The sequence below is a fragment of the Xyrauchen texanus genome, chromosome 19, assembly GCF_025860055.1.
Source record: "Xyrauchen texanus isolate HMW12.3.18 chromosome 19, RBS_HiC_50CHRs, whole genome shotgun sequence".
In the NCBI taxonomy this organism is placed as follows: domain Eukaryota; kingdom Metazoa; phylum Chordata; class Actinopteri; order Cypriniformes; family Catostomidae; genus Xyrauchen; species Xyrauchen texanus.
In genome coordinates this window covers 11,431,228-11,459,103 of record NC_068294.1, presented here as the reverse complement: position 1 = coordinate 11,459,103, position 27,876 = coordinate 11,431,228, and the positions used below count along the sequence as shown (strand labels likewise).

At 34.0% G+C, this 27,876-nt stretch overlaps 1 protein-coding gene across 1 annotated transcript; it reads right to left on the bottom strand.

Moving 5' to 3' along the window:
- Positions 1–113: 113 nt before the first annotated feature.
- Positions 114–27,876, bottom strand: LOC127660009 (cadherin-related family member 2-like). Its single transcript, XM_052150046.1, has 31 exons — positions 27,831–27,876; positions 24,108–24,173; positions 23,853–23,918; positions 23,616–23,755; positions 23,427–23,480; positions 23,241–23,330; positions 21,853–21,942; positions 21,649–21,771; positions 21,252–21,395; positions 20,529–20,604; positions 20,124–20,242; positions 19,396–19,614; positions 18,760–18,915; positions 16,846–17,004; positions 16,683–16,744; positions 13,163–13,406; positions 12,294–12,533; positions 11,717–11,786; positions 11,024–11,608; positions 8,962–9,033; positions 8,750–8,799; positions 8,443–8,600; positions 8,029–8,134; positions 7,856–7,944; positions 7,671–7,739; positions 6,522–6,669; positions 6,303–6,424; positions 4,691–4,804; positions 4,483–4,566; positions 3,057–3,114; positions 114–1,330 (listed from the first exon to the last, which is right to left on the bottom strand). The coding sequence occupies exons 2-31, from the start codon at positions 24,157–24,159 to the stop codon at positions 1,181–1,183; spliced, it is 3,909 nt and encodes a 1,302-aa protein (XP_052006006.1). The 5' UTR covers positions 24,160–24,173; positions 27,831–27,876; the 3' UTR covers positions 114–1,180.

Genomic DNA, 27,876 nt, shown 5'->3' with positions numbered 1-27,876 from the left:
TATAAATTCATAATATATATATATATTGGAGCAGTAGAGTAGATTTGTAACAAGTACTATGATTTGCAAAAATTACCCTAAACAATTCCTTGTGTTTCAATCAACAAGAAAATGATGAGGTCTCTGATTCTGAGACACTGAAATATTTGATGTTTTTCTTACATTTAAAAGCATTCCTTTTCTAATTGCTTTTGTACAATCCTGTAATTTTCAATGGATCTGTCTTGTATTGTAAAGTAATCTCAGCACACCAGTAACAAACATACCTTTTAAGCCTTACATTCCTTGTGATGTTTTGTGACTACTGTGATGGATGTAAAGTGAAAAGTTTTTAAATTAAACCACATCTAAAAGGCTAAAGCAACCACTCGGCTGTTATTGAGAAAATGGACACTGACGTTGGCCATCAGATGACATGACTTTATTTTAATAATTTAGCAAAATGTAGAGAACATTCTATCAAATGATTACAATTACCACATATTCATAACAATATACCATATACAGACAATATACGATATCTACAACCTGGCCACCAAACAGGCTTAGCAAGATCTGAGGTCTTTATTTGCTTGCTTTGATTTGTCTCAAAACTAAGCCTACCAGGATAGCCCCAGGTAATATTTGGCAGGGTTCACAAGCAGTGTCATGCTGTAGATTTGCTGTAAATTGGTTTCTGTTGATGCAATTCATGTTTTGCCTAACTGTTTCTGCTTGTGTCATTTTGTTCAATGACAGAAAATTTAAGGGTGGCAACTTGAGTTCCATTCTTCTGTATGTGAGAAGGATTGGGTTTCATTTATTGAAGATTCAAAGATTTCCATCATTAATATGAAAAAGATATGATAGAAAATGAAAAAGAATAAAGCAAAGTAAACATTGGTCTTCAAACATGTTTGAATTACAGCTTCTAGTAGTGAGTGCCATGAAAATAATACATTTTCCATCACAATATTTTTTCCCTGTCTTTTTTTTTTTGTTTCTTTACAAAACTTGTATAATTCAAAGTGCATTATTGGCTCTCCAAAGCACATTGGAATTGATCAACCACATTTATATTTATTGATTGATTGATTAAAGTCATTGGTCAACTCTAAAGGTATTGAGGTAATTTGTGAAAGTTAATGGAGTCTTTTTTCTTTTTGACAGGCCAAATAAACAAATGGCATGCAGGTGCATGTTAGAGGTCTGTGGTGCTCACAGAAGGGTTTTCAAAAGTAAGACTGGGGCTCTCTGAATCTCTCTTTCTCTCTCGCTGGGCTAATGCAGCACCCAGAGGCTCAATGTAAAGAGATTCATTCTCATATTCCTCATCTTCTTCTTCAATTGCCTACCAAAGCAACAAAAACATCACTCAATAACACAAATTAACCAATTAATGTTATAAGCTTAAAGTTATGCAAATGCAGATGTGAACAAAGTCCTCAACATTTGCATGGCAGAAAATCATTTTACCAGTATTTTCATCTTATTTATCAGGAAAAATAAAACAATTTCCTTGAAGGAATATTCCAGGTTCAATACAATTTAAGCTCAAACGACAGCATATGCGGCATAATTATGATTACCGCAAAAATAATTTCAACTTATATTGTTAATGTATTGTGCATATTGTTTATGTATTGTGGCTATACTTTTGAAAAAGTGAGTATTTTAACGTTTATGGATTGGCCCCCATTAACTTCCATTGTAAGTGCATCATTGTAACCCAGATTTTTGCTTTTTTTTTTATGAAAAGGAGGCATGCGTCAAAATTATTTTTTGTGATAATCAATATTATGTCATAAATTATGTTGATTGAACTTTTCTTGTATTGAACCTGGAATATTCATTTAAGACACATCCACTTTGAGAAGCATAATGACATAAGATATTAAAATATTGTTTTCAGAAAATTCTAACACAATTTAGAAAGGTTTAATCTTAAAAAACTACAGTAAGTGCCAATTGGTAAGAAAAATAAACGTAATTCTAAGGGAAAATAGGTTTATTTATTTTTTCACCCCTTTGGCATATTGAAGTAAGTAAAATACATTTTGTTCTATTTCTCTTCGAAAAAATTTTCATGTCCCGAAACATTTTTTTAGAATGAGTAAGAGTAATGATACAATATTTTTGATATTCGTTGATACCGAGTTTGATACTTGTTTTTTCAACAGATTATTTCAATTTCAAATAAACATATTTTTTTAAACTTTAATCAAATGAAAATATAACAATACAATTTAAAATAATGTTGTATTGTTTTTTTATTAAATGAAGTACTTATATTCAGAACTTCACAGCACAATCCAAAATACAGCATTATTATAAAATACTATATTTTGTCAAATAAAGAGCATAATAGAGCATCACAGATGTGAGATATTGATGAAATATAATACAATTACCATTGACTTAGTCAGTATTATTATTATTATTATTATAAGTAGTAGTAGTAGTAGTATATATTTCTGTCATACAATTTATTTATTTTTTTCATTTAAATTGAGCTTTTATTTTGACAGAGCTTTTATTTTGAAGTGTTTCTGTGTGATCACCGTAGCTTTTCAGTCCGAAAAAGTGCTTTGTGACTCAAAGTGAATATTAAACTGATAAAAGCCTGCTATTTAACAAAATAAGTATGTACTCTGTATGTGCCTCGTGCTACAAAGTGAATCTGCGCTCTGTTCGCTGTCATCTGCATCACAAAAAAGAATCTCACTAAGACATAATGTGAATAGAATTGATGTGCTGATTGTTTACATAATGAATTTCGTAGGTCAGATGGTATTGGTTTTTGGTATTTGAGCATTTTTACGAGTCCGAGTACATGAGGGTGGTATCTAACCGGATTCTGATACCAGATACCAGGACATTCCTACTTAATGTTTACTTACTTCTCATGAAAATGTATCTTGTTTTAAGTATGTTTAGATATTCATAGGCTACTGATAAACAAAACAGAAATACTGATTAAGAACGTTTTTGCAGTGTCTAAACAAGCGTGCTTTTGCATTTAAAGTGGGCATGAAAATATGCTTGAAATATAGTATAGATTTTTATAAAACATTTACCTTCATTGGCATAGTGTCTTTTTCTGTCATATCAATGTTGTAGTCCAGGGAATTAAGGCTAAAACAGAACACACACAAAATCAGAATCTCACAAAGCAATCTTTCAAAAACATCTTCTGTATAATGACAAGAGGTCATTATATAAAAAAAAACATTACCAAAAGAGACATTTTGGACAAGTTTGCTTGCTTGAAAGAACATCAAAATATATGCTCCATTTAGCATGCAGTATAGCTTAGTGTAATTCTGAGAAACATGGGTTCACCCATATCACAGGAACAATATGTTCATCTAAAACTAATGCTTAATGTAAAACCAATAATCTAGATGCTATTATTCACAAGACAACATAAACAACTGTAATGGATGACCACAGAACTGTACTCAGATGTATAGTCGCCACATTTCCCTCTTTTACCGCTGTTTACCACTGAAATCTGATAAACAATCCTGGATCAGACGGCGAGTCCGTTTTTTAATATATGATATTATATTGCATTGTTCAGAGCAGTTCAGAGCAGGTGCTCATGGAAGATCAATTGTTATTTCTCATTGTCCACAGGCTGTAATTATGTGCAATCACACACTGCTGAGAGACCAGACAATTATGATACGTTACGTAATAAATAACTGACATGAGCCTGACTGTTTTAGCTAATGCAGCAAACTGACAACCGAATAACACAGAGATAAAATGAATAGCTTTTGATACAGTATAGCATAGATCAGTGTTTAACTGGTGGGTTGTGATACAGCCTCAGACAGAACGGGGAAAAAACTATGCTAAATGCAAATAATGAAATTTAACAATCTATATAATCATACATTATTTAGTTGCCTAATGTATGGAGTTTTAAAAGGGAGAAAACACTTCATATACAGAGATATCTTTTTTTGTTGACGTCAAAGTCTGCATGTTTAATCAAACTCTACTGGTGCACTTTATCTGTCTTGGTATAGCTAAATTAGACAAATGGCAACATATACAGGCTGTGTTATGTGCCCTCATCCCTGAAAACCATGAACAAATCTATACAGAAATATGGCCTAGACCACATCAAATATGACCTCACTTTAGCAAACAAGTTTTAACATAGTTTGTGTTTTGAGTATTACTGGCTTGGCAAATATAATAAATTAATAATAATAAACTATAAAATTGATTTTTAAGACTAAAGTAAAATTTTATACAACATTTTTCAAATTTGGAACTGTATTGGGTCACCACTGAAAAATAATGACCTTAAGCAAAACCAGCTAAGAACCACTGACAAAGACTTCATTACAGCGGTATGAAAGAACTGTGAAAATCATTTGTCATACTCTATTTCATGTTAAATGCATTTCAGTTCCAACTCAAAGCTTTTTATTATGAATATCAAATTTTATGTCGATGTCTAGAATAAAATAAAATGGTGCACTGTACCTCTCTCTGTCTGTGCTGGAGTCATCTTCATCAAAGCCAAGGTCTGTGGCTGTGTCAATATTCATATTCAGCACTGGGTTTGCTCTGTGGAATACATATCATAGAATATTACACACCAGAAGTGAGACAGAATACCTATCCAGAATGATCTGAGATTTGGCCAGCATTTTTGTTGTGGCACTAAGTTAACTAGCAATGTCTATCTCACCCTTCTTTGGTGTATTTGTTGGTTCCAGGTACAACAGGCCCACCCTTCTGGTTCTCTATCACCACTGCGGATGCAGAGTTCATGGCTTTGGATGCCTTGAGTTTCCTCTTGTAGCTTGAGAATGAAAGAAACCAACAGTTATATAGGGATAGTTCACACAAAAATGAAAATTCTGTCATCATTTATTCATCATTGCATCGTTAAAATCCTGATTTTCTTTCATCCTAAACTAACCTTTTCAGATGGTGTTTACTTGTAAATCCATCACCATTGCAAACAGGATGGAGTAACTTGTATGTACGCATTAGTGTTTGGGTGCACATCAAGAACATTTATTTTAAATCTGTTGAATCTTCTGCAAATATTTGTGTTGTGTGTGTTTGGGATCCAAACAGAGCTGAGAGGTTCTGCTTTAACCTTGTGCAACCTCGCATACATGTGTACATCGTTTTTTGTCTTTGCAATATGCAACGCTTAATTTAAATTAATTTAAACAGACTGATCTCAGTTCAAGAGACTCTGTGCTGTCAGTAAATGGTTAAACTTTAGATGAATGGAGTCATGAGACAAAACAACATGGCGCCGACCACAGCGGAGATTGTATTTGGGAAAAATGGCAACAAAACTGCATCTGGCAAGAAACTTAATTACGTTTTTACATTGAAACCTGTTTGAGTCAAATTACTAGAGTTTCTAGTTTCATCCAATATGCCATTTTTACAATTTGACTGATTTATCGCGAAACGCCACACTTCTAAACACAATGTACACTATTGTGTATTTTAGCGTATTTTTCCTTAGAAATTCTGCATTTATTGTACATTATCACATTGAGAATCCAAAAGCTGACATGTTGCTTCCAAAGGCTTTATGTGGAGTCAAAGGCAAATAAGGTGAATTTCTAACTGTTCTCAGACCAGTGCAGATAGACAGCACACTGGAGGTTATGCCACTTGATAAATAGGAAACAAGGGAGCATCCTATAACTCTCTATGCAGCTAAATGCATTCACTCCTAAAATCTGACCAAAAGTTCAGTTTCAGGCTGCAGATGATGTTTAACATTTTTGGCAGATATTGGACAAATGTAGTAATCAATAGTATGAATTATTTTTATTTAGTGATACTACTATGAAATAGTTTTATTTAGTGTAAATATATCTGTTTAAGTTTAATGCTGTCATCATTTAGTTAGCAGCTTGTAGTGTAGCTAAATAGTTTTTTAAAAGAGTATAGGTGAACTACTTTAAATCATGAGTAGCTCGTAGCTTGGCAAAGAACAGTTTTAAAGTAGCTTCTCAAACACTGCTGCACTGAATGGAGTATTCTGTATATATATTTCCTTACACCACATTCACAAGATCTGCTTCACCTTCCCACTCAATCCGAGCCCAGCTTTACTCCGCAGAGGCCTGATAACAATGTTAAGCCATTCAAATATCACAATCTGCCTTAATAATGACTCAACAGGTCTTGTATAATGAGCGGTACAATAACAGAGATTAAAATGGCAAACCAACAGCACCATGGAAACCAATAAAAACCAAATGGCAAGTATTTGTTTACCCTGACAGAAACCAGATGATTTTACTCTGTATTTTAATAGTTCTTACTTTCTTCTGATGCACACAAGTGATGTGGTTGTTACGACCAGAACGATCCCCAGTGCGGCCACCAAACCAATCATGATGAATACTTCAATCTTGACCTCTTTTTGATCGCCACCGGTTGTTGACTGTTTCGAAACAGAATGAATACAAAGATCTTCATGCCTACTTTTTGGAACAAAATAATCAAATTCTTTGAAAAGGACACATTTGTTAAGGACTTACAATGCCAGTAAATCCAAACTGAGATAGCATGACTCCATATTCCGAATAAACCTCCTCTGAATTCAGAATTTTATTTACTTCATCATATCCAAGAGCTGTGCCATTTGAAAATACAAAGTAAGCCTCCAAAACTGTAATCTCATCAGCTCTGGAAAAAAATCCAAAACATTTAAAAACATTGAACTGATGCTACTTAAAGGCACAGTTCACTCAAAATGACATGTTTACTTCAGAGGTACACAAAATGAGACGTTAGGGAAGATGACACTCTTTAACCTTTTAAATTCACTGTATGGAAAAAAAAAATGCATTGAGTGAATAGGGAATATTCTGCCTAAAATCTTCATGTTCCAAGGAAGAAAGAAAGATATACAGGTTTGGAATAACAGGAGGGTGAGTAACTGTTGACAAAATAAAGTAATAATAATTATGGTTAAACACAAGTTAAGTTCTGTCAAGATTTACTTTTTATGTTTGGAGTCCCAGAGACCCCAATGATTAAAGGGTAAAATAATAATAAAATGAAAGCCATTTTGAACTTAACCTCCATTTTTCCTTCAAATAATTGTAATATGTTGTTCTGAACTTATAAAACCCCAGTAGACAGATATTATAAAAGCTATAGCTGTAACTGGAAATTAAACACATTAATACATGTTTTATATCTGTGGTCTATGAGACCAAAAACATGATATAATGTAGCACTTATCATGGAGGACTGTTGAATAGAAAGAGTAATCAAAGCATCAATGTGACACTTCAATATAAAGTCTGTTTTTCGAACTATTCAATGGCCTTAATTTTTAAGACCCCAATCAGAACATCGTGGCCTTTGTTGACCCTTTGCTATCTGTCTCAAAATCAAGTCTATCTCAGATGGAAGGGAAATTTCTATAATTGTGCCATAATATGGAAGCAATTTGTCTAATCACTCCAGCACTGAAAAGAAACAAGATTCATGAGTGAGAGAATACAGACTGACATGGATCCTACATTATGATGTACACGCCACCTGCTGGATCATACAACTCACAACAATGAATGAATATTCAACAATGCTTTTCTTTTCCAATTCTATGGAAAATCCAGATATTATATGTTTACTTGTGAGAGTATGTGTGTATATGCATGTGTGTTTGTGATGCTTACCTTTGATTTTCCGACTCACTAAACACATTAAAGATGTGAACCGTTGCTTTTGTAGCACCTGCCAGAACCCTGAATTAGATAAGTACACTTAATAACTTTCTTTTGAAAAGGACACTGCTTTTTTTAATGTATTTTCATTTCTGAATATAAGGACACATTAAAATGAATCTTAAAGTGTTTCTTACCCTCTGATCTGGGGTAAATTGTCATTGACTTCTGATACTGATGACCTGAACCTGAGACTCACTCTGAAGGATCTGTCAACTGTGAGAAGCTGCAAAATAAGGATATTAGAAAGGAGAAAATTAACAAATGAAACGTGGAATGAATGAATGAATGAATGAATGAAAGGTCCTACCTCAATCACAGAAGTGGAACAGAGCTTCACCTCAGCATTAGGGTTACATGCTTGCACCTCCACCAAATACTTTCCCTCCTGGATACTGGCCAGTGACTTCTGGGATCTGAATATTATAAAGGTGTTAAAATATTTTCTCCTATCCCAGCTTAATATGCAGAGTCAACTATCAGTAAGCCATTTGTAGGTTAGTTTTCTCAAAAACTGTAAACACTGTGTCTTTGTTTTGCTACAAAAATCCTCCATCTGTTTTGAGCGACCCATCCAGCCCCACACAACAACAATGACTCAACCAATTGTGTGAGTTTGGGCCGGTACTATCTGTTTGTTTGATCAAGGGAAGACAAGGGAGTGTTCGAAAAGGCTGTTTGAAATTACACACATCAGCTTTAATACTGTATATACATTTCTCACCGTATATCTGTAATAAACATTCCTGTAGAATCTTCCTGAACTTCAGAGTCAGCGGTGAAAAACAAATCCTGTGGGACGGTCTGATCACCGCTGACATACTCCACCTTTAAAACTTTAAAGTCAGTTTTTCTGTTAACTCCTTTGTCTCTGTCTGTGGCCTTAAAAGGATACATGGAAACAAACCCAATGAGAATATGAGCATTCTGATAAGTACTTCATAGTGGAAAAAAATTATATTACAGTACAAAGTGTACATAAACAGTTAAATTACCTTCACAATTTTCAGAAAATAAACTTTTATACTCACATAAACTTTGGCGACTGATGAGCCCTTCTCAACCCTTTCAAGTAGTACAACTAGAGAAACAGAAATATGCGTACTGATGTGTGCAGTAGTTTAAGTGCAATTAAAGTTTGTTGATTTAAAAAGCATGTAATATAAATCTATTTAAAAAACATTTAACATTTTCAGGGATCTCATTGATTAAATAAAAAAAAAAAAATCCTATTTTTGTTTACCATAGAATTCCTGAAGTGTGATGAACTCTGGTGCGTTGTCATTGATATCCTCAATAATAATAGAGACAACTCCTACAAAAGGGTAAACAATATTTGAATGCACTTCATTAACACAGACCTCAATGACTAAAGGAACGTAACTGAACCAGTCTATATGAAAATATGTAAAATAATTTTGTGAAACCCTACTCTTAAAGGTGAAGTGTGTCATTTTTTTAATGTTAAAATACTTTCTACTATCCCAGTTTAATATATAAGGCAACTGTAAGTCATTTGTAGATTGATTCCACTGAATAGTGTAAACACAGTAGCTCTGTGGCATTAACAGAACATTGCTCAGATGGTTTGAGCATCCCAACCAGGGGTGTGCTTCCGTACAACAATGTAACTCACTGTATGATACAGCATTAGGTAGTCACTATTTAACAATAATTAACTAGCTAATCACGACTGTTTCCCGAAATCGAAGTAACTATGTCGCACATCCGATGTTCAATTGCCAATATAGAGCTGTCATTTATGGCGTTATACAGTGGGAGAATTAATCATTTGTGCATAAATTTAATTATAATAGTTAATTTGCATGTACACCACAAAGCTGTTTAATGTGCAAAAGTTGCTGAAGAGAAGAAAGTGGCGTACACTGTGTTATTCTACAGACAAATTGCAGTGCAATAGTGGGGTTTCCCTTTACACCAGACTTCTGGATTCCCCCCACGAACTCGAGCACATACGCACACTCACTCTTTAAAAACGTAGAAGAACGCCACTTATGCGTATACATGGACACATAAGCTGTCTTCACAGACACCGTCTACAAAGAAACCATGAGTGTTAACGTGCTTTCTCTTAACAGCCTTTTAATCCCTTAAACGACTGCATACACGTTTGTGGTGTTTCAGAATGCCGCTTTCTGCAAAATCTCAGATAAGCCGTTTACTAAAGTGCATGTAAATGTGGTCAAAGTCTTGACAGAATAAAATATATTTATGGAATACAAGACAAAGAATCCTCGGTGAAGTGAAAAGATGTCCACACAGCACACTAACTAGAACTATGCTTCTAAAGACAGGTAAAAGTGCTGTAGTTCTAAACACACAACTTTACGATGCTGTTTACCAATGTTCATTGGAACTACAGTTTCGGGAAACACCAAATCGTTAAACTATGTTGGTAATGATGAAACTTGCAACTATAGTTCACTAACGATGGTTTTGGGAAATGCACCCTAGCCCAACATAGCAACATTGGCTCAAACAATGGCATGAGTATGAGCCGGGACAATCGGTTTGCTCAGCCAGTGATAGAAAAGGGAGAGTTTTGGGAATGTTTTTGACATTATTTTGGCAATTCTGTTTGGTGAATAGTGCAGATTTTACACTCTTCACTTTTTACAACAAAACATACTCAAGAAAATCAAGCTGCAGCACAATTAATTTGAGGAATGTTCCAGGTTCAATACAAGTTAAGCTTAATCAACAACATTTGTGCCATTATATTAATTAGCCTGCCACCAAAAATATTTTTGACTTTCCTAACCCTCATTTATTGAAAAAAAAAAAATAATTATAATAAATTGTGAATGTGAATGGGGTTGATCCTTAATCACAACACACAAAACCTAAACCACAAAAAGCCACAAAACATAAACATTATACATTGTAACATGATTTTAGTGTGAAACATCACTTACTAACATTATCAGTGCAAAGTTATATCCAATAGTACAACTCTGTTACCATGAGGATGTAATGGTGGTAAACTCTGTAAACTGGTAAATCCCTGATTTTATCACACTAAAATGATGTTAACAAGTGTAATGTTTATGTCTTGTGGCTATACTTTTGAAAGTGTATTTTATTGTTTACTGACTAGCCCTTCACTTCAATTATAAGTGCCTTACTGTAACCGCAATTGTCTTGTAAAATAATCAAGGGACGAGTTGAAATGATTTTTTATGGTAATCAACATTATGCCAAAAATGCTTTCGATTGATCTTAAGTTGCAGTAAACCTGAAACATACCTTTTTAACGCTGGACCATAAGGAGCAACAGAACTTACCTTCACTGCTGTTTCTTCCCTTCTCAGTGTAAATATCTACCACAATAGCAGTCAAGAACACTTGATCGCATTTCTCGTAGTCGATAACGTAGTCAGGATTTGCTTTCACCTCACCATTTTTCTCAACTTTAAACCACTCTTCGGGACACGGCCCTCTGGTGGCACTGCATTGGCATTCAGAAGAAATGAGCTCATATTGAAGAGAAAAGTTAGTGTCTACATCAGTGCCAGTGATTGTGCTCAGTGCATCTGGAAGGCTGGTATTCTCATTAACATTCAGCATCATGTCGGTTGGGAAATCAGGCGGAGTGTCGTTAACATCCTCCACCACCACTTCCACTGTGGTCACAGCTTTTTTCTGACCTAAATCTGAGGCCTCAACCTTTAAAGTATAAGTCTTGTAGCCCTTATCATAATCCAGCACTATGGAGGGATCCACCGTTATGTTACCCCTGTAGCCTTCACTGAAAGGCTCAGAAAATAATATGAAGCTTCCAAAACTACCATCAACGATGTTGAAGACGATGCGGTTATTGAAGTCTGTTTGGTCGGCATCGTGAGCGTGGACAGAGCCAACCAATATGCCTGAAGAGGGGATGATGAAATGATGTCAGTGATATCATGTAGGCTCTTGTAATTGTTTAATGTCAAAATTAAACTAATTTCAGTACATGAAAAGCACAAGATACTTGCCGGTTTCATTTTCCTTCACTTTAAAAGTATAGTCAGGATCAAGGTATCCTGGAGAGTTGTCATTGACATCCTGAAAAAAAATAAAAGTTTAAAACTATGAAAGTCATTTTCTCAATTTGAGTTGTTATTCACTGAAAATTGTCTCCTGCGGCATAGTGCTCAAACAAAATATGGTGGCTGGTTTGAGGTCAGTGATGTTTGGTCACAACACAAGTGAGAACCAATGACCTTGATGAGGTCACTGACCTCCAACTGATTTTCAGTGAATAACAATTAGAATGTTTGGTCATCAAATAAAGCTATTGTAAAGTGAAGGTGTGATTGCTGACTATGACTGCTGTTGTGTATAAAAAAGAACTGTTGTGTTTTCTAAATTGCAGTTGGGTTTTCTGATTTGTTGTTGTGTTTTCTCATTTGTAGTTGTACCCAGGCACACAGATTTTTGCTTTTTTTTTTTTTAAAGGAGGGACAAGTAGTGATTAATTTTTGTTGCTATAAACATTATTTTAAAAATGCTGTCGATTAAGCTTAACTTGTATAGAACATTAAAAATAACACATATATGCGGCATTCTCACCCCAACGTTGATGCTGACTGTGGCTGATGATGACAGGGATGGCGTGCCCATGTCTAAAGCGATCACTTTCAACTCAATCACACCATTCATCTCAGGGTCAATGGCTTCACGGTCCAATGGGCCATTGTTCTTAAGCAACCCTGATTCCAGGTCTATGGTGAAGTTGCTTCTCAAAGGGTTGTCCTCAATGCGATACTGGATTTGGCTGTTTGGTGTTCCTGGTTCATCTCCATCTCTAGCCTATGAAAAATGAAATCATGCATTCTGAAACCAGGTCTTAGAGCAAGTCTTCCATGATGACTTATGGGCCATTCACACCAAATGTGTCTTTGAATCCATCTAAGCTGTTTTTCAATATTTATTTCTATGTAAACTTATGCTAGATGGATGTCTTTGGCCACTGTGCTGCATCCAGCTGTCTTTTCAGTGTCTAGCACAGGAGAGGTACGTTTTTTAGATGCCGGGTCAAGTTAAAAAGAGCATCAACTTTTAAAAGTACGACTTCAGACACCTGAGTTATGTTATATTTGATGCTTTGTGTCTAGCTTTTTTTAGCAGAGGAATGCCATTCAGTCTGAACAGCTCAATAGAACTACAAATTAAATGTATTCACTTGGTAGACACTTTACTCTAAAGCAATTATCAGTGCATCTAAGGTATACATTTTATCTCTTCACTGGGAATCGAACCCTTGACCTTGGTGTTTCAAGTCCAATGCTCTACTAGCTCCAGAAGAGATACAGAAGCTAAAGAATAAATATCACATCCATTCCAAAACATTGAAAGACATTCACACAATCTCAGCTCATCACTTGAGATATCTGACCCACATTCTCAGTCACTCACAATTTTTACACCTATCAAATCACCTGAATTTGAAGCTCCAGGTTTTGATCTTCTTGCACAAATTCATTGTAAACTTCTCTGTTTATCTCTGGTTTCTGGTCATTAATGTCCTTAATGTTGATCACCAAAACAGTGGAACCAATCTTGCCATCTGAATCTCTGGCTTGCAGTGTTGGCGAGTAGGAATTGATGCCCTCCCAGTCAAGAAGAGATCCATTTTTAACATAGACACTTCCGTTTTTCTCATAGACGTCAAAGAGTGTCAGGCTGGAAAATTAAACATTTGAGAAATGAAAGAAAATATTATCTGAAGCTGTCAGCATCTCTTGTTATGGCTTGTATGATTAAAATGCACTCAAAACATCTGTATAGAAGTCATCTCAACAGTGTCTCAAACTGTGCTCTAATTTGTCAAGATATCAAAGTCTGCAATCAAAAGTCAGTTAGAACATCTCCAATAAAAATCTTCTGAGATCAAATGATCTGAGCTGTGCAATCAACAATAATTGTATAGCTCTCTTACTGTATGTCAACAAGTCTCATTTGTGTCTATTTTTATTCCTCCCAAGATATTTTAGGAGAAACATCTGAGACAAAGTTGATACTTGAAGAAAGCATAACTGAAAACTGACAATTTAAAGTATTTGAAGGTGTTCCTTGAGGTTCACTTATAATTTTAGTAAAGTTTTATGCACAAAAGCAGTCACATGTTTGTAACACATGATCATTTTCCACCCTAATTTTGACCCTCTGTCAGAAAGCTCAGTTTTGGTGCTGCTTCTCCTTTTATACTTGACAGTAAACAGCCACTTTCATGATTGTTTCTCTGCTCTTGACTGACCTGCAATCTCTACTTGCCACCTCACTGTTCACCTCTATTGGGCGTGCTACGGAAGGTATAGCATGCATTGATATGTTGTTGTGAAGGTGGTCAGATGCAAATGTCTACCACAGTGTGACATCCAGGGTTGGGAGGATTATTTTTAAAAAGAATTCTGGGATGATTACTAAATACTCTTTCTTAAATGTATTCATTTAAGTATTCAGAATACAAGAATACTTTAGAATATGTTTTTTAAAGGCAAGGCGCAATTGGAAGAATTACGTGTGATTTGTCATTATTATCTTTACCTGAACTGCTACATATCCACTTTTAAATAATCTAAGTGAATCTGAAAAGCTTTCTTTAAAGTTAATATGGGAGGCAGAAGACAAACAGAAGGCAGTTTGTGGTCAACTACAATATTGTAATAATTTAACAACATGTTAATCTTTTTCTTAACCCATTATATGATTGGACTGACAAAGAATAATTCATTTTGACACTAAATTAGATTTATGTAGATAAATCAGAAATGCAAATAAACCATATTTATTTTCAAGATGATAACTGGATGCTATGTGGAGAAATTAAATAAAATCATGTGACAACAATGCAGTAGATTAATGATTATAACTAGGCTTGGCTTGCATATTTCCATATTAAGGCCTATATATTATTTTTATGTTCTATCTCTTTTTTTTACCAACACTTATTTTTGGGTGATTTTTATTATTTTACTCATCCTTTGTTTTGTTTTATTTTGCTTTGGTTTTTTTGTGTTATGTTATGTGTTATATGTTATATTATGTTTTGCTTTGTTTTGTTTTTGTATGTTATGTTATGTGTTATGTTATGTGTTATATGTTATATTATGTTTTGCTTTGTTTTGTTTTTGTATGTTATGTTATGTGTTATGTTATGTTATGTTATGTGTTATGCTATGTGTTATGTGTTATGTTATGTTATGTTATGTTATGTTATGTTATGTTATGTGTTATATGTTATGTTATGTTTTGCTTTGTATGTTATGTTATGTGTTATGTTATGTGTTATATGTTATATTATGTTTTGCTTTGTTTTGTTTTTGTATGTTATGTTATGTGTTATATGTTATGTTATGTTTTGCTTTGTATGTTATGTTATGTGTTATGTTATGTTATATGTTATGTGTTATATGTTATGTTATGTTTTGCTTTGTTTTGTTTTTGTATGTTATGTTATGTGTTATGTTATGTTATGTGTTATGTTATGTGTTATGTGTTATATGTCATGTGTTATGTTGTGTTGTGTTATGTGTTATGTTAAGTGTTATATGTTATATGTTATGTTATGTTATGTGTTATGCTATGTGTTATGTGTTATGTGTTATGTTATGTTATGTTATGTTATGTTATGTTATGTTATGTTATGTTATGTGTTATATGTTATGTTATGTTTTGCTTTGTATGTTATGTTATGTGTTATGTTATGTTATATGTTATGTGTTATATGTTATGTTATGTTTTGCTTTGTTTTGTTTTTGTATGTTATGTTATGTGTTATGTTATGTTATGTGTTATGTTATGTGTTATGTGTTATATGTCATGTGTTATGTTGTGTTGTGTTATGTGTTATGTTAAGTGTTATATGTTATATGTTATGTTATGTTTATGTGTTATGTTATGTTATGTTATGTTATGTCATGTGTTATGTTATGTTATGTGTTATGTTATGTTATGTGTTATGTTATGTGTTATGTTATGTGTTATGTTATGTGTTATATGTTATGTGTTATATGTTATGTGTTATGTTATGTGTTGTGTTATGTTATGTGTTATATGTTATGTGTTATGTTATGTTATGTTATGTGTTATGTTATGTGTTATGTTATGTGTTGTGTTACGTGTTATGTTATGTTATGTGTTATATGTTATGTGTTATGTTATGTGTTGTGTTACGTGTTATGTTATGTTATGTGTTATATGTTATGTTAAGTTTTGCTTTACTTTGTTTTTTATGTTATGTTATGTGTTATATGTTATATGTTATGTTATGTTCTGCTTTGTTTTGTTTTTTATGTTATGTTTCATTTTGTTATGTTATGTTTTGTTATATTGTTGTTTTATATTTTTATGAGATGTTTTTTTAAAGATATAAATATTATTATGCCAGAATGTTACAATACATTTCACAATGAACTAGCCTCCCATACATCTATAAATCACACATTTTAAAGTAGTTATTTATACAAGGTTTTTCTGTCATCTTTTGGATAATGATCTACTTCGTCTTTTCCACTCTTTCAGTCTTTGCGGTACTTTCTCCCATATTGTACATATTCATAATATTATCGATGATAATAACTGCTGTTTCTCAACAGTTCTTTATTTGTCTGATGTGGACATGACTCAAATGCTTATTGAGAGCTGTCCTTATTTACTCCAACTATATAATAAATGTATAAATGGATTTTCACAGCAACAGTTGCGGGAAACATCATGCACGAATGTTATTTGACACTAGTGCAGTTGACATCGCGCTGATTGTCTTGTCGCACAAGTTGAAATATTTAAATGCAGCCGAAGCTCAGATCAGATACAAACATTTTGCATCTGGAGATGGTCTTAACAGCTGCTTTGTGCTTTGTGCTTTGTGCAATGCAGTTGCTAGATATTCAAATTAACCAAGCCTAACCAAATTATAACAAGCTAAATTATTCAGCAAAGTGTTCAGCAACATACATGCTGTCCGGCACCAGTTTGTAAGTGATCTTGCCATCATCCAAGGCATCTTTATCTATTGCCTGTCAAACAGAAACATAAAAGAGGGTATGATCAATCAGTCTAAGCCACCACAACATGGAAAAACTGAAACTTCACTGTAAAGCGAAGAAGATGTAATTACTGTAATGGTAGCCACAGCAGTTCCATCTTTACAGTGCTCATACACATCGATGTCAAAAAATTCCTTCTCAAACTCAGGGAAGTTGTCGTTTACATCATTGATGTTAATGGTGATAGTGGCTGTAGAAGAGAAGCCAGCACTGGCATCTGTAGCAACAATCTGGGTAGATTAAATAAAGCTTTAAAATGTAAGTGCACATCACATTTTGATACTGCAGTTCTTCAGATAGAGAGCACAACAATGACAGATACATGTAGAGACAACTATTTCAGCAACCTTCTTTGCAGAAATATTTTTCCAATTAATTTTTACTCCATAGGGAGAAAAAACTTCAGTAAAGAGTTTAAAACCATGAACCAAACCAAAGTACAAACTTTGATTTGGCACTTTGTTTCACTCCTATGAACTATTTTGAATGATGTAATTTATTCAGAGTTTACTGTAGGGGCTACATTATTAAATTATAGTCAGTGTTGGGTGTAATGCATTACTAATTAATTAATTACTGTAAATAAAATACTTTTTCATTGAGAAAAGAAAAGTAAGGGATTACTCTTAATTTTTCTGTAATTTAATTACAGTTACTTCTGATGTAATTGTGTTAAATACTGTATAGACTATAGAATAATTCTATATAAAACAATAGTGAATTTAAAATCGAAATTTAACGTCTAATGTTAAAATATATGTTAAATTCTTTGGCCAGTTCATTAATAATTTATTTGATTTTATATTATTTATTTGAAAGAATTAAATAACAATTTCATGTCTATCCTTGTATTTTTCATCTGGTCGTGGTTGATAAGGGTGTTAGAAAGTAATTAGTAATAAGTAATGCAGTTAATTTTCAGACAGAGTAATTAGTACAGTAATCTAATTACACTGTTGAATATGTAATTAGTAGTTAGTAAATAATTACTTTTTTGACCAACACTGATTGTAGTGATTGTGTATATAAAAACAGTATAGTTTAACTTTATTGCATATATGTATTCTGCCAGTGTGATATTGCCTTTATACAACAGTTCAATAAATAAATAAATAATATAATATAATATAAGTAGTCCAATCTTCTTACTTTTGGAAGACTTGTTGCATGTTTTGATGAAATAAAAAACATTTTTATACAATACATCATATTGCTTGTATAAAGTGCATTGTTGTTATTTTTATGGGTGGTTATAAACGTCATACCCAAAATTGGACCGTAAGGGACAAATAAATCCTGTGTTTTGTGCTTGGCATGCTCTTTCCTCAATTTAAATGAAATTGTTCTTAAAGCTGTTTTGTGTGCAAATTATTAAATTATTGTCACTTTATAACTGGCTGCTACCTCAATAACTGCTATGTGCATTGAACACTATCTCTTAGTATGTTATGTTTACATTTGGCATTTTTAGAAACTGTCATCTTTTTGCACTACTGTGTACTGGTCAGCGCTGCACTGTCTCTCACTGTGTCTATTGTCCTGTTCATTGTTAGTAATTTATTGTACTGTTCCGTACTTTTTGCACACGTTTGCACGTGCACATTATTAGGTATGTTATTTAGTCTGTGTAGTCTCATGTGATTCTGGGTGTGTCCTATGTTGTTTTATGTAGCACCATGGTCCTGGAGGAACATTGTCTCGTTTCACTGTGTACTGTACTAACTGTATATGGTTGAACGACAATAAAAACACTTGACTTGAAAAAGGTAATTTGGCGCGAATGTTTGCTCCAGGTGATGATGACTCATTAGTAACCTATTGTTTAGGTTATAAATGTTAATTGTGTCGAGAAATCACGGCAAACTCTAACCTGCCCTATCCACCCAAAGTCCATTCACTCTAAAACCAGGGATATTTCTGGCATCGGACAAAGTCCCAGACCTGTTAGCTTACGCAGCTAATCTCAAGAGACACTCATACAGTACCTCCACAGACATTACAGTCTTTTCCTCAAAATCAACAGCAGTGGGATTTTTTATTGTCAGTTGTACAACAGCGTCTCCCACCCCAGAGCTGGGAATGACAGAGAATGCCTCCTTATCTGGACCCTCAACATGGAGATTGAAACTACTGTTTGCTCCCTGTAACAGAAAAAACTCACCATCAGTCCATGAGACAACACCAATCATCATCATTGTCATCGTTTTAGTGAAAACTTGAAAAGGACAGAATCTCCTAAAAACAGGGTCAAACATCAACACTTGCAAAAGCACCAAATGCAAATAAAAATGGGATTCAGTAAGTAAATTAAACACCAGTTGGCTGTAACTTCATTAGGAACTGCAACATAATACAACTGTGTTCATGACTTGAATTGGATTGTAAAAATGAGTCTGACCTCTTGTCACAAGAAAAAAAGCTAATTAATCACACTGTCATAGCGTCAAAGATAGGCCTTTATATTTAAATAAAAATAATGGAAAAATTAAACAAACATAAAAGTTTCATGGCCAATAATGGCCAGTACATTTTCTCAATTCACCGGTGAGTGGTAGGTGTGGCAAAAGGTTAATTCTGATTCCTGTCTAAAAGAATTCCATGCAAACATTATTATTACAGACCTGGTCTGGATCTTTGACTCTGATATTCAGACCAGTTACAGCAACTCCCGTGGATGAGTTCTCATCGACATCACCATTGAAACTGGTTTTCATCGAGCAGGTACCATCTTTACATTCATAAAAATCAGGCCCATTGTCATTCACATCTCCAATAGCAATCTGTAGATCTTGTACCGTGCTGGCTATAACTCCATGGACATTAACTTTTGTTTCTCTTGCCTAAAAAATATGTAGACATTTAAGGCAAATCAAGCGTTGTTCAGAGAAATCACATATTGTAATATATATTCATGTTAAAAAGAATGTATCATGGATAATGAATCAATATTACTTATGGCCCCAAAAATTATTTGGACACTGTTTTCAGAAGTAACTTATTCTGAGCAATTCATGCAAAGACTTTTTCCAAACTGGTGTCAAGGTGATTTTTAGTGGATGCATGAAGAAATTTCCCCTCAAACGCACAAAAGGTGTGAAGAATTTTGCTTGAAAAGTCTTTTGAAAAGTCATTCTTTCGATGCCACTTGTTTTGATATGTTGTTATCTAATGTAATGACATGAAGTGTGGCATGTGCATACAATTTTTGTGGCCATTGTATGTTGTGGCATTGTTCAAATTTAATGTCATCCAGTTAAATTCCTCTAATCAATCTACAAGCATAACAATAGATACACATTTGTACTGAATTTAACTTCTCATTTTAAAAAGATTAAAAAAAAAAACTGACCTTTATTTGCAGTTCTACAACAGCACCTATATCTAATAACTCCTCACGGTCAAATACCGTTTTGACAGTTATTTGACCATCATTCTCATTGATTTGGAACAAGTCTGGAGCATTTGTATCTGTAAATAAAAACAAGAACAGTTGTAATTAAAATGGGAGATGCAAACCACTCATAAGACAGTTTCTTAGAATTTTCTAGACACTTTCAGTTGCCAAATAAATTATTCCTGAGTTACAAATAGTGAATAAGCCATTTTAATGACATCAGTAACCGAAAACGTTTGCTTTTGTGTGATACTGTATCCAGGTCCTCAACCACTGATTCGTCAGTTGTTTAGGAGGATGAATGAGAGCCAACAACACATAACACAAATTACTCCTTTAAAAGATCTCCATCTCACTCACTTTCAATGCTGTAGAGGATGGCATCATTGACTCCAGTATCAGGATCTCTTGCTCTCACAGTAAAGACTGACATGCCCTGAAATAGATGATGTGGTGAGAGATTTCAAAGTGAATTTTCAGATAGAGTCATGGAAAACAAGGAAAAAATAATGCTAAAGGCAAATAAAAAATGCCACTAACAATATAATTGTGCATAATTAGGAAAGACATTTTTTTAATTAACTTTTAAAAAGAGGACACTTTCCATATTTCATGTTTCATGTTGTTGATTTAAAAAAAACTGCAATGCATCCAGACAAACTCAACAGTATTTTTAATGTAAGTTAGCCAAATTACGCAGATGCCGACATGGACAGGACATCCTTTCAACCTTGAAAACCATGAACAAAACTATTCAAGGCAAAAGACATATTTACAACAAGGATATAAATGTTTGCGTCAACCTCAATATATTTTTGAGCCGTGAATTATTGACTGCTAGCTATCAGAAGCTCATAAGCATATGCAATGTTAATCATTTTGCACATTGCTGGGCATATGCAGTTCATAGTAATCTTAAAAAAAATTAATGTTTGATTTTAAAGGCATTTTTGCATACTTTTGTATGATAGCCAACATTACTTGATGTTCAATCTAAAATCTGGGTCCTGAGTCTAAAACCAGTTGAGAACCAATACATAAATAAATACATTTCTTGACAAGAAAATAAAGTATATTGCTCACCACATTAGAATTCTCATCAATAGTGGCGATGTTAGGTAAATTCAGAAACTGTGGGTCGAGGTCTGGCATATCTTTAATTGTTATGAATGCAATTGCAGTGGAGGACTGAAACACATATTCATCACCAAGATCCCCACCACCATCCTGACAAAAAAAAAAAAATCAGTCAGTATATATAAGACAGAAAATCATTTTAAATAGATTTTTTATATTTATACGTATATATATATATATATATATATATATATATATATATATATACAGTATAAAAGACAAGGGACTTTATACACAGATTTATGTCCATATTTCCTTATTAATGAAAAGAGGTAACTCATTAAGTAATGTTTATGGTTTATCTGAATATGATTATTTTATGAGAATGAATAGGCCTACTCACAGATGCACTGATTCGTATTTGATAGAAAGGACTTTTATCAGTATAGCTCAAAGAATCTTGCAAGACAACATGTCCATCCTTCGTAGATACTGAAAATAGACTAGCCCCGTCATTCGGCACTACCTGAGACAAACACACTGTGAATACAACTGAAGTGAGATGCGTGGATGAAAAGACAATTCATGGCATGGAGTGGAAACATACTTCATCAATATTGTAGGACACAATGGAAGCCGTGCCAGAATCAGCATCTATGGCCTTTGCTGTAAAAAGTGTACTGCCCACAGGTGAATCCTAAATATGAAAGACACAATATAAACTGTGTTCAAATGATGAAATATCCTTTAAAATACCCTGAAAAAACACCATACAGAAACACTTTATAGGGTCAATCTCACAAAAACATCTTAAAATCACATTTCACCACAATATGAAAAGGGCAAAATAAATAAAAGCCTATTTTTAGCACCATAAAGGTTTTTTTTTCCACTCTGACCAGTGTGGGGTAAGTTACTTAAAAAGTAATCCACTACAAATTACTAACTACTGCTCAAAAATTATGGATGGATGTACATATGAACATATAAATTCACATTTTAACTGTATTACACATAAATATTTGTTTTTTGGAAATATTTGTAACTCAAGTAGTGTACTTAAAAGAAATTACTTTCATTGAGAGTCAGTAACTGTAAATGGTAATTGGTAATTTGTAAATGGTCTGCACTTATGTAGCACCTTTTTTTAACCTTAGAGGTTACCAAAGCGCTTTACACTGCGTCCCATTCACCCATTCACACACTGGCGGCAGATCTGCTATGCTAGGTGCTAGCCTGCCATTGGGAGCAACCTGGGGTTCATTGTCTTGCCCAAGGACACTTGAGCAAGACCACCTGAGCCACAGCCGCCCCTAAACTGTAATCTGATTACAAACATTTTAAATTGAATGTATTACACTACTTTTTATACCTAAAACTCATTCTATTACAGTAAATAACTACTTTGTAATCCGATTACACCCAACACTGTTTGTGACAATATTTTTCTGGCAATTCAGCACATTTTCCCCCTGATTCTCATTACCGTAATGTGTAATGTTATTTTCTATTTGTATTTTTTTTTTGTCATTCCTGTAATTCTCAATTCTACATTATGATTCACAGTAGATTATCAATAGAGTTTTAAATTATGGCAAAATGAGACAGTACAACAAACATTTTTAAATAATATTTTCAATACGGCAATGAGAAATTGGGGGCTTTATTGTCATGAAAATAATGTCACAATATATAAAGATCATGCTTAATTTTCTTCAAGCTAAATACAATTTCTAATTTCTTTCTTTCGATTTTGGGATGAAATATGACCCATACGTATTCTTGACAGGTATTGTGAAGTTCACGATATAACTTCTTGCAGCCTCACAGACTGAGAGAGTAAGGTTAAATCAGAGCAGATTACTGACTGAATTAGCCAAGTTCACATTCACACTGGATTAACACCATCAGAGCTTGTAGATCTTAATGCCTCAAGTAACGTCAAATGTTGAGCAGCCACGGCCAATTACAATTACAATTGCATGATAACCTCACCTCTGCAACCTCCCTGTTGTATGGCAGATCAAGGAAAACTGGTGCGTTGTCATTTGCATCTTTAACAGTAACATATACAAGTTTTGTCTCCTGAAAGGGCAAAAGGACACACTGGGACTCAGGAAAGGGACATTTCGGAACATTATACAACTGTCATATGAAACACTTTTAGTGGATTCAACTTACATCTGCATAAACGCCATCATTCACTACAACATTAATGCTCACGAGATCATTTGCCTGATGAAAGAAAATAAAAAATACTGTAAGGAAAATTTTGTAGAAATTATGTAGAATTCAGAATTCCCACCAAATCTTGTCCTTCATCTTAATCATAATACAGGAATAGAAGGTTAAGCAGTCTTAACCAACTACCTCTCTGTCCAGCTGTCTCTTGATCTTGACTTCCCCCGTCACTTTGTTGACATCAAAATAAATAGCATTTGGTCCTGTGATATCATATGTTAGGGGGTCATTGTCTGCATCATTCGCAATGATTTGAAACGCAAATTCACCTGTCAAATAAACATTTATGAAATGTTATTTTCACAATAAGTAAATGCAAACTGATATTTTGCAAAGCAGAACTGTTAGGACACAAAATGTACAGACCTACTGGAACATCCTCTCTCACCTCTACCACATTCATGTCAATCACAGGTACAGATTGACAGTAAACTGAAGAAAACACATACAGAACCCAGTATTTGAGTTAAAATGAAAACAGAAGCATAATTTATTGAAAAGAACAATAATTGTTAATTACTTCTGTAAATGACAATAAAACTTGGACATCACATTATAATGAATTGCATTCGGACTTTGTGCTAGTGCAGTGTAACACTGACTAATTGGTGAGATACTCACAAGAAGCTATGAAGGCAAAAAGGAGAAGTAAAGATTTCTCCATCCTCCCCATGTCTGTCTTTAAGGCTGTAATGTAAGACAAAAAGAAACAGATGTCACACCATTCTGTTCACCAACTCCAGAAAGCAGATTTATACATTTGCTATAGCAGCAAATATGTCCAAATGTTAACACTTTACAATAAGGCTCTTTTTGTTAACATTAGTAAATGCATTTGTTAACGTGAACTAACAGCGAACAATGACATTTGACAGTATTAAAATCAATGTTAATTTTTTAAAATACTGTTGTTCACTGTTTATTCATGTTAGTTCATAATGCATTAACTTATGTCAATGTACTGTGAATTACTTTGAATGTAAAAATGCATTAGTAGGCTATATGTAGAAATTTACATTGACCAACACGAATAAATGCTTTAAAAGTTATGTTATTTGTCAATTCATAATAACTAATGTAAATTAGTTAACTAATGTTAACGAATACAATTGTATTGTAAAGTGTGTCCAAAACAATATCAGAAAATAAATTCTTGAAATGAAAAATGATGTGTTCAGTGTTACCATCCAAGCCAATAACATTGTGTGACATTAGTTGTAACCAAAGGTGGAAAGTAACAAATTACAACTACTCTCGTTACAGTAATTGAGTAAATTTTTCATATTTTTCTACTATAAGTATAAATAAATAATTGTACTTTTACTTGAGTTGATTAAAAATGAAGTACTCAACTTCACGATGGTTTTTCACCACAATTACAAAGTACAAAAATAAATGCATAATATTTCTGAATTTTGGGGAAGAAGAAAGTCATAAGCGCTAAATGATTTTATAAACTAAAACGTGCTGTGCGCAGCATGATAGTCCACAGGGCATAACATGTGACCTTTTTATTGAACATAATTTTTTTCCCCCACCATCTGGTTCCTTGCATCATCACACGCACAGTTCAGTATTGTACTCCCACGTTAAATTCTGTAACCGTTTCCCCCTCTTGTTCAAACAAAACTGTCCAAGCAGGTAACACTCTCACTCACGGTACTGTACTGTACTTCCCTACCCTGTGCTGTTGTTTATCTGTCTGAAAAGCCTCGCTTGAGACCGAAAGTGTGCAAGGGATGGAAGTTATATAAGAAGGTATGAGAAATCAAAAACAATGTAACCAAATGCTACAGTTTACTTAATAGTAATATCTCAATATGTTACAAAACCATAATGTTAATTAAGACTTTATTACCACAACTGTAATACAATAATACATATACAGGGGAGCCTGGGTAGCTCAGTGAGTATTGATGCTGACTACCACCCCTGGAGTTCACAAGTTAAAATCCAGGGTGTGCTGAGTGACTTCAGCCAGGTCTCCTAAGCAACCAAATTGTCCCGGTTGCTAGGGAGGGTTGAGTCACATGGGGTAACCTGCTTGTGGTCGATATAATATGGTCCGATGCCGCGGTGGATGACGTGAAGGCAACTGTGATTCATCCACTATGCCACCACAAGCACTTAGAGTGCAATGGGAATTGGGTATTCCAAATTGGGGAGAAAAAGGGGAGGACATTTTTTTTTATAAAAATAATACATACACAGAACAACCACTTTTAGTGTTTAAATCAATCATATCTCTCGCTAAACACTGTGCGAAATGTTTATTTTTGCCTTATTCATTTGGCATGAAGGAGTTGATAACAGTTTGCATAATAATCTCATTCCATATCTGGATAATTGCTGCAATATAGTGGATACATTTCCTTCTCTGTGATATTGCATTACATTAGTTTTATACAGTAGGTTAACTTAGCCAAAATACTCAGACATACTTGGACTACGTGAATGAGAATAAACCTGAAATATGAATGTGTTTCAGTCACAATGCACATTATGTAGTTTAGAGACGATTTAGAGTCATTTAGAATGTTACAAATGGCAATTTCTAATTAAAATAAATATTGTAATGTTGTATTCTTTAAAAAAAAAAAAAATGTATCCCCTTTGCTCCCAAAATTGTAATGCCCAATTCCCACTACTTAGTAGGTCCTCGTGGTGGTGCAGTTACTCACCTCAATACCGGTGGAAGAGGACAAGTCTCAGTTGCCTTCGCTTCTAAGACCATCAATCCGTGCATCTTATCACGTGGCTCGTTGTGCATGACACCGTGGAGACTCATGCTACTCTCCTCAATCCACGCACAACTTACCATGTGCCCCATTGAGAACGAGAACCCCTAATCACGACCACAAGGAGGTTACCCCATGTGACTCTACCCTCCCTAGCAACGGGCCAATTTGGCTGCTTAGGAGACCTTGCTGGAGTCTCTCAGCACACCCTGGATTCGAACTCACGACTCCAGGGGTGGTAGTCAGCATCAATATGCTGAGCTTCCCAGGCCCCCCTAAGTAATGTTGTATTCTTAAATTGTTCTGTTTGTCCAATAATCCTCTTGCAGCAATGCAGGTCTTTGGCATTTCGAAGCTGCTAGTTTAGGACCTGTGAGGAGTCTGTTTCTCATACTAGAGACTGTGATTTACTTGTCTTTTTATTGTGCATATGGGCCGTCCACTACCCTCTCTATCCTGGTTAGAGATTCATTTTTCAAAACAGTAAAGCATGGAATAACCTTGATCTCTCTAAAAAAATAAACTTCATGAGAAAATTTATTTTGACCTATTTTTAAAAACAACATTTGACTTGGAAGTGTAAAGCAACTTGTAAGAACTCAATATCTCAGCAAATGGAGGGGGAAAAAAACACTGTATTGTGATTATGGTAGTGCAACCATTTTCAATTCTTCTAATTAAAAGAAAAACATTTTGAGTACCAAATTAGCACTTTAGAATTTGTAAGGAATAGCTGACAGTATATGTTTGCCATCACAGGTTAAGAAAAAATGGAATTAATACCACTTAAAATAATTATTTCAAACCGTAATAATAATTTGTAATGAATGATTTTGGCAGTATTTTATCAATTTAATGTGTTCAGGGTGAAAGGAATCCTCGTCTTTGTATTCTAAAACATTTAAGCGTATATATAATATAGTTTTCATTAAGTAACTTGTAACGTAATTACTTGAGTAGTTTTTTGGCAAACTACTTATTTACTCTTACTTGAGTCATAATATTTCTCAGTACTTCTACTTGTACTCAAGTGAATTATTTCTTCAGTAGCAGTACTTTTACTTAAGTAAAAACAAATATTCTTGCTTTTTGGATTCTCCAGGATGGTTACTTGACTGGGATGGTTGAATCACATCCATTGAGAATCTGGGTCTTTTTCTCAGGAAAAAGGTATGAGAACTCATTGCGCAATTCAATCTTATTTGTGATTTTTAATTTTTTATTCAAAATACCCACATAAAACAAGAAATAAAATCACAAATAAGATTGAATTGCGCAATGAGTCCTAAAATATGAGTTCTCATACTTTTCTCCTGAGAAAAAGGACACAGAACTTTTTTCAGGAGTTTCAGAAGAGATCTCAAGAATCTCTGACTTTTGATTGGTATTTCGGCTAATCTGAGCAAAGTTTTAAAGATTTAAATATGATCTCAAACATTTATTTTCCAATTCTTCGAAGACCAAGTTATCTGAGCTTCGCAATCAACATCAGTTTTATGATACTCTTTTTGTTTGTTACAAATTGTCTCATTTATTTTTATGCCTCCTAGGGAATTCTTGGAGAAAACAATTTAAAGCATAATTAAAAATGAGTTACAAGACTTACCGTGTCAGATCTGCCCTCAATGCTACTCCAACAGGTGTTGTTCTTC

What these genes read in the sequence shown, in the direction of transcription:
- LOC127660009 (XM_052150046.1), bottom strand. Translation starts at nt 24,159, where the DNA reads ATGGGGAGGATGGAGAAATCTTTACTTCTCCTTTTTGCCTTCATAGCT. An exon ending in AGAGACAGCTGGACAGAGAG is followed by an intron (nt 23,481 to 23,615) that starts GTAGTTGGTTAA and finishes TTCTTTCATCAG; the next exon opens with GCAAATGATCTCGTGAGCAT. An exon ending in AGTGAGTCGGAAAATCAAAG is followed by an intron (nt 6,670 to 7,670) that starts GTAAGCATCACA and finishes ATTTTTTTCCAG; the next exon opens with AGCTGATGAGATTACAGTTT.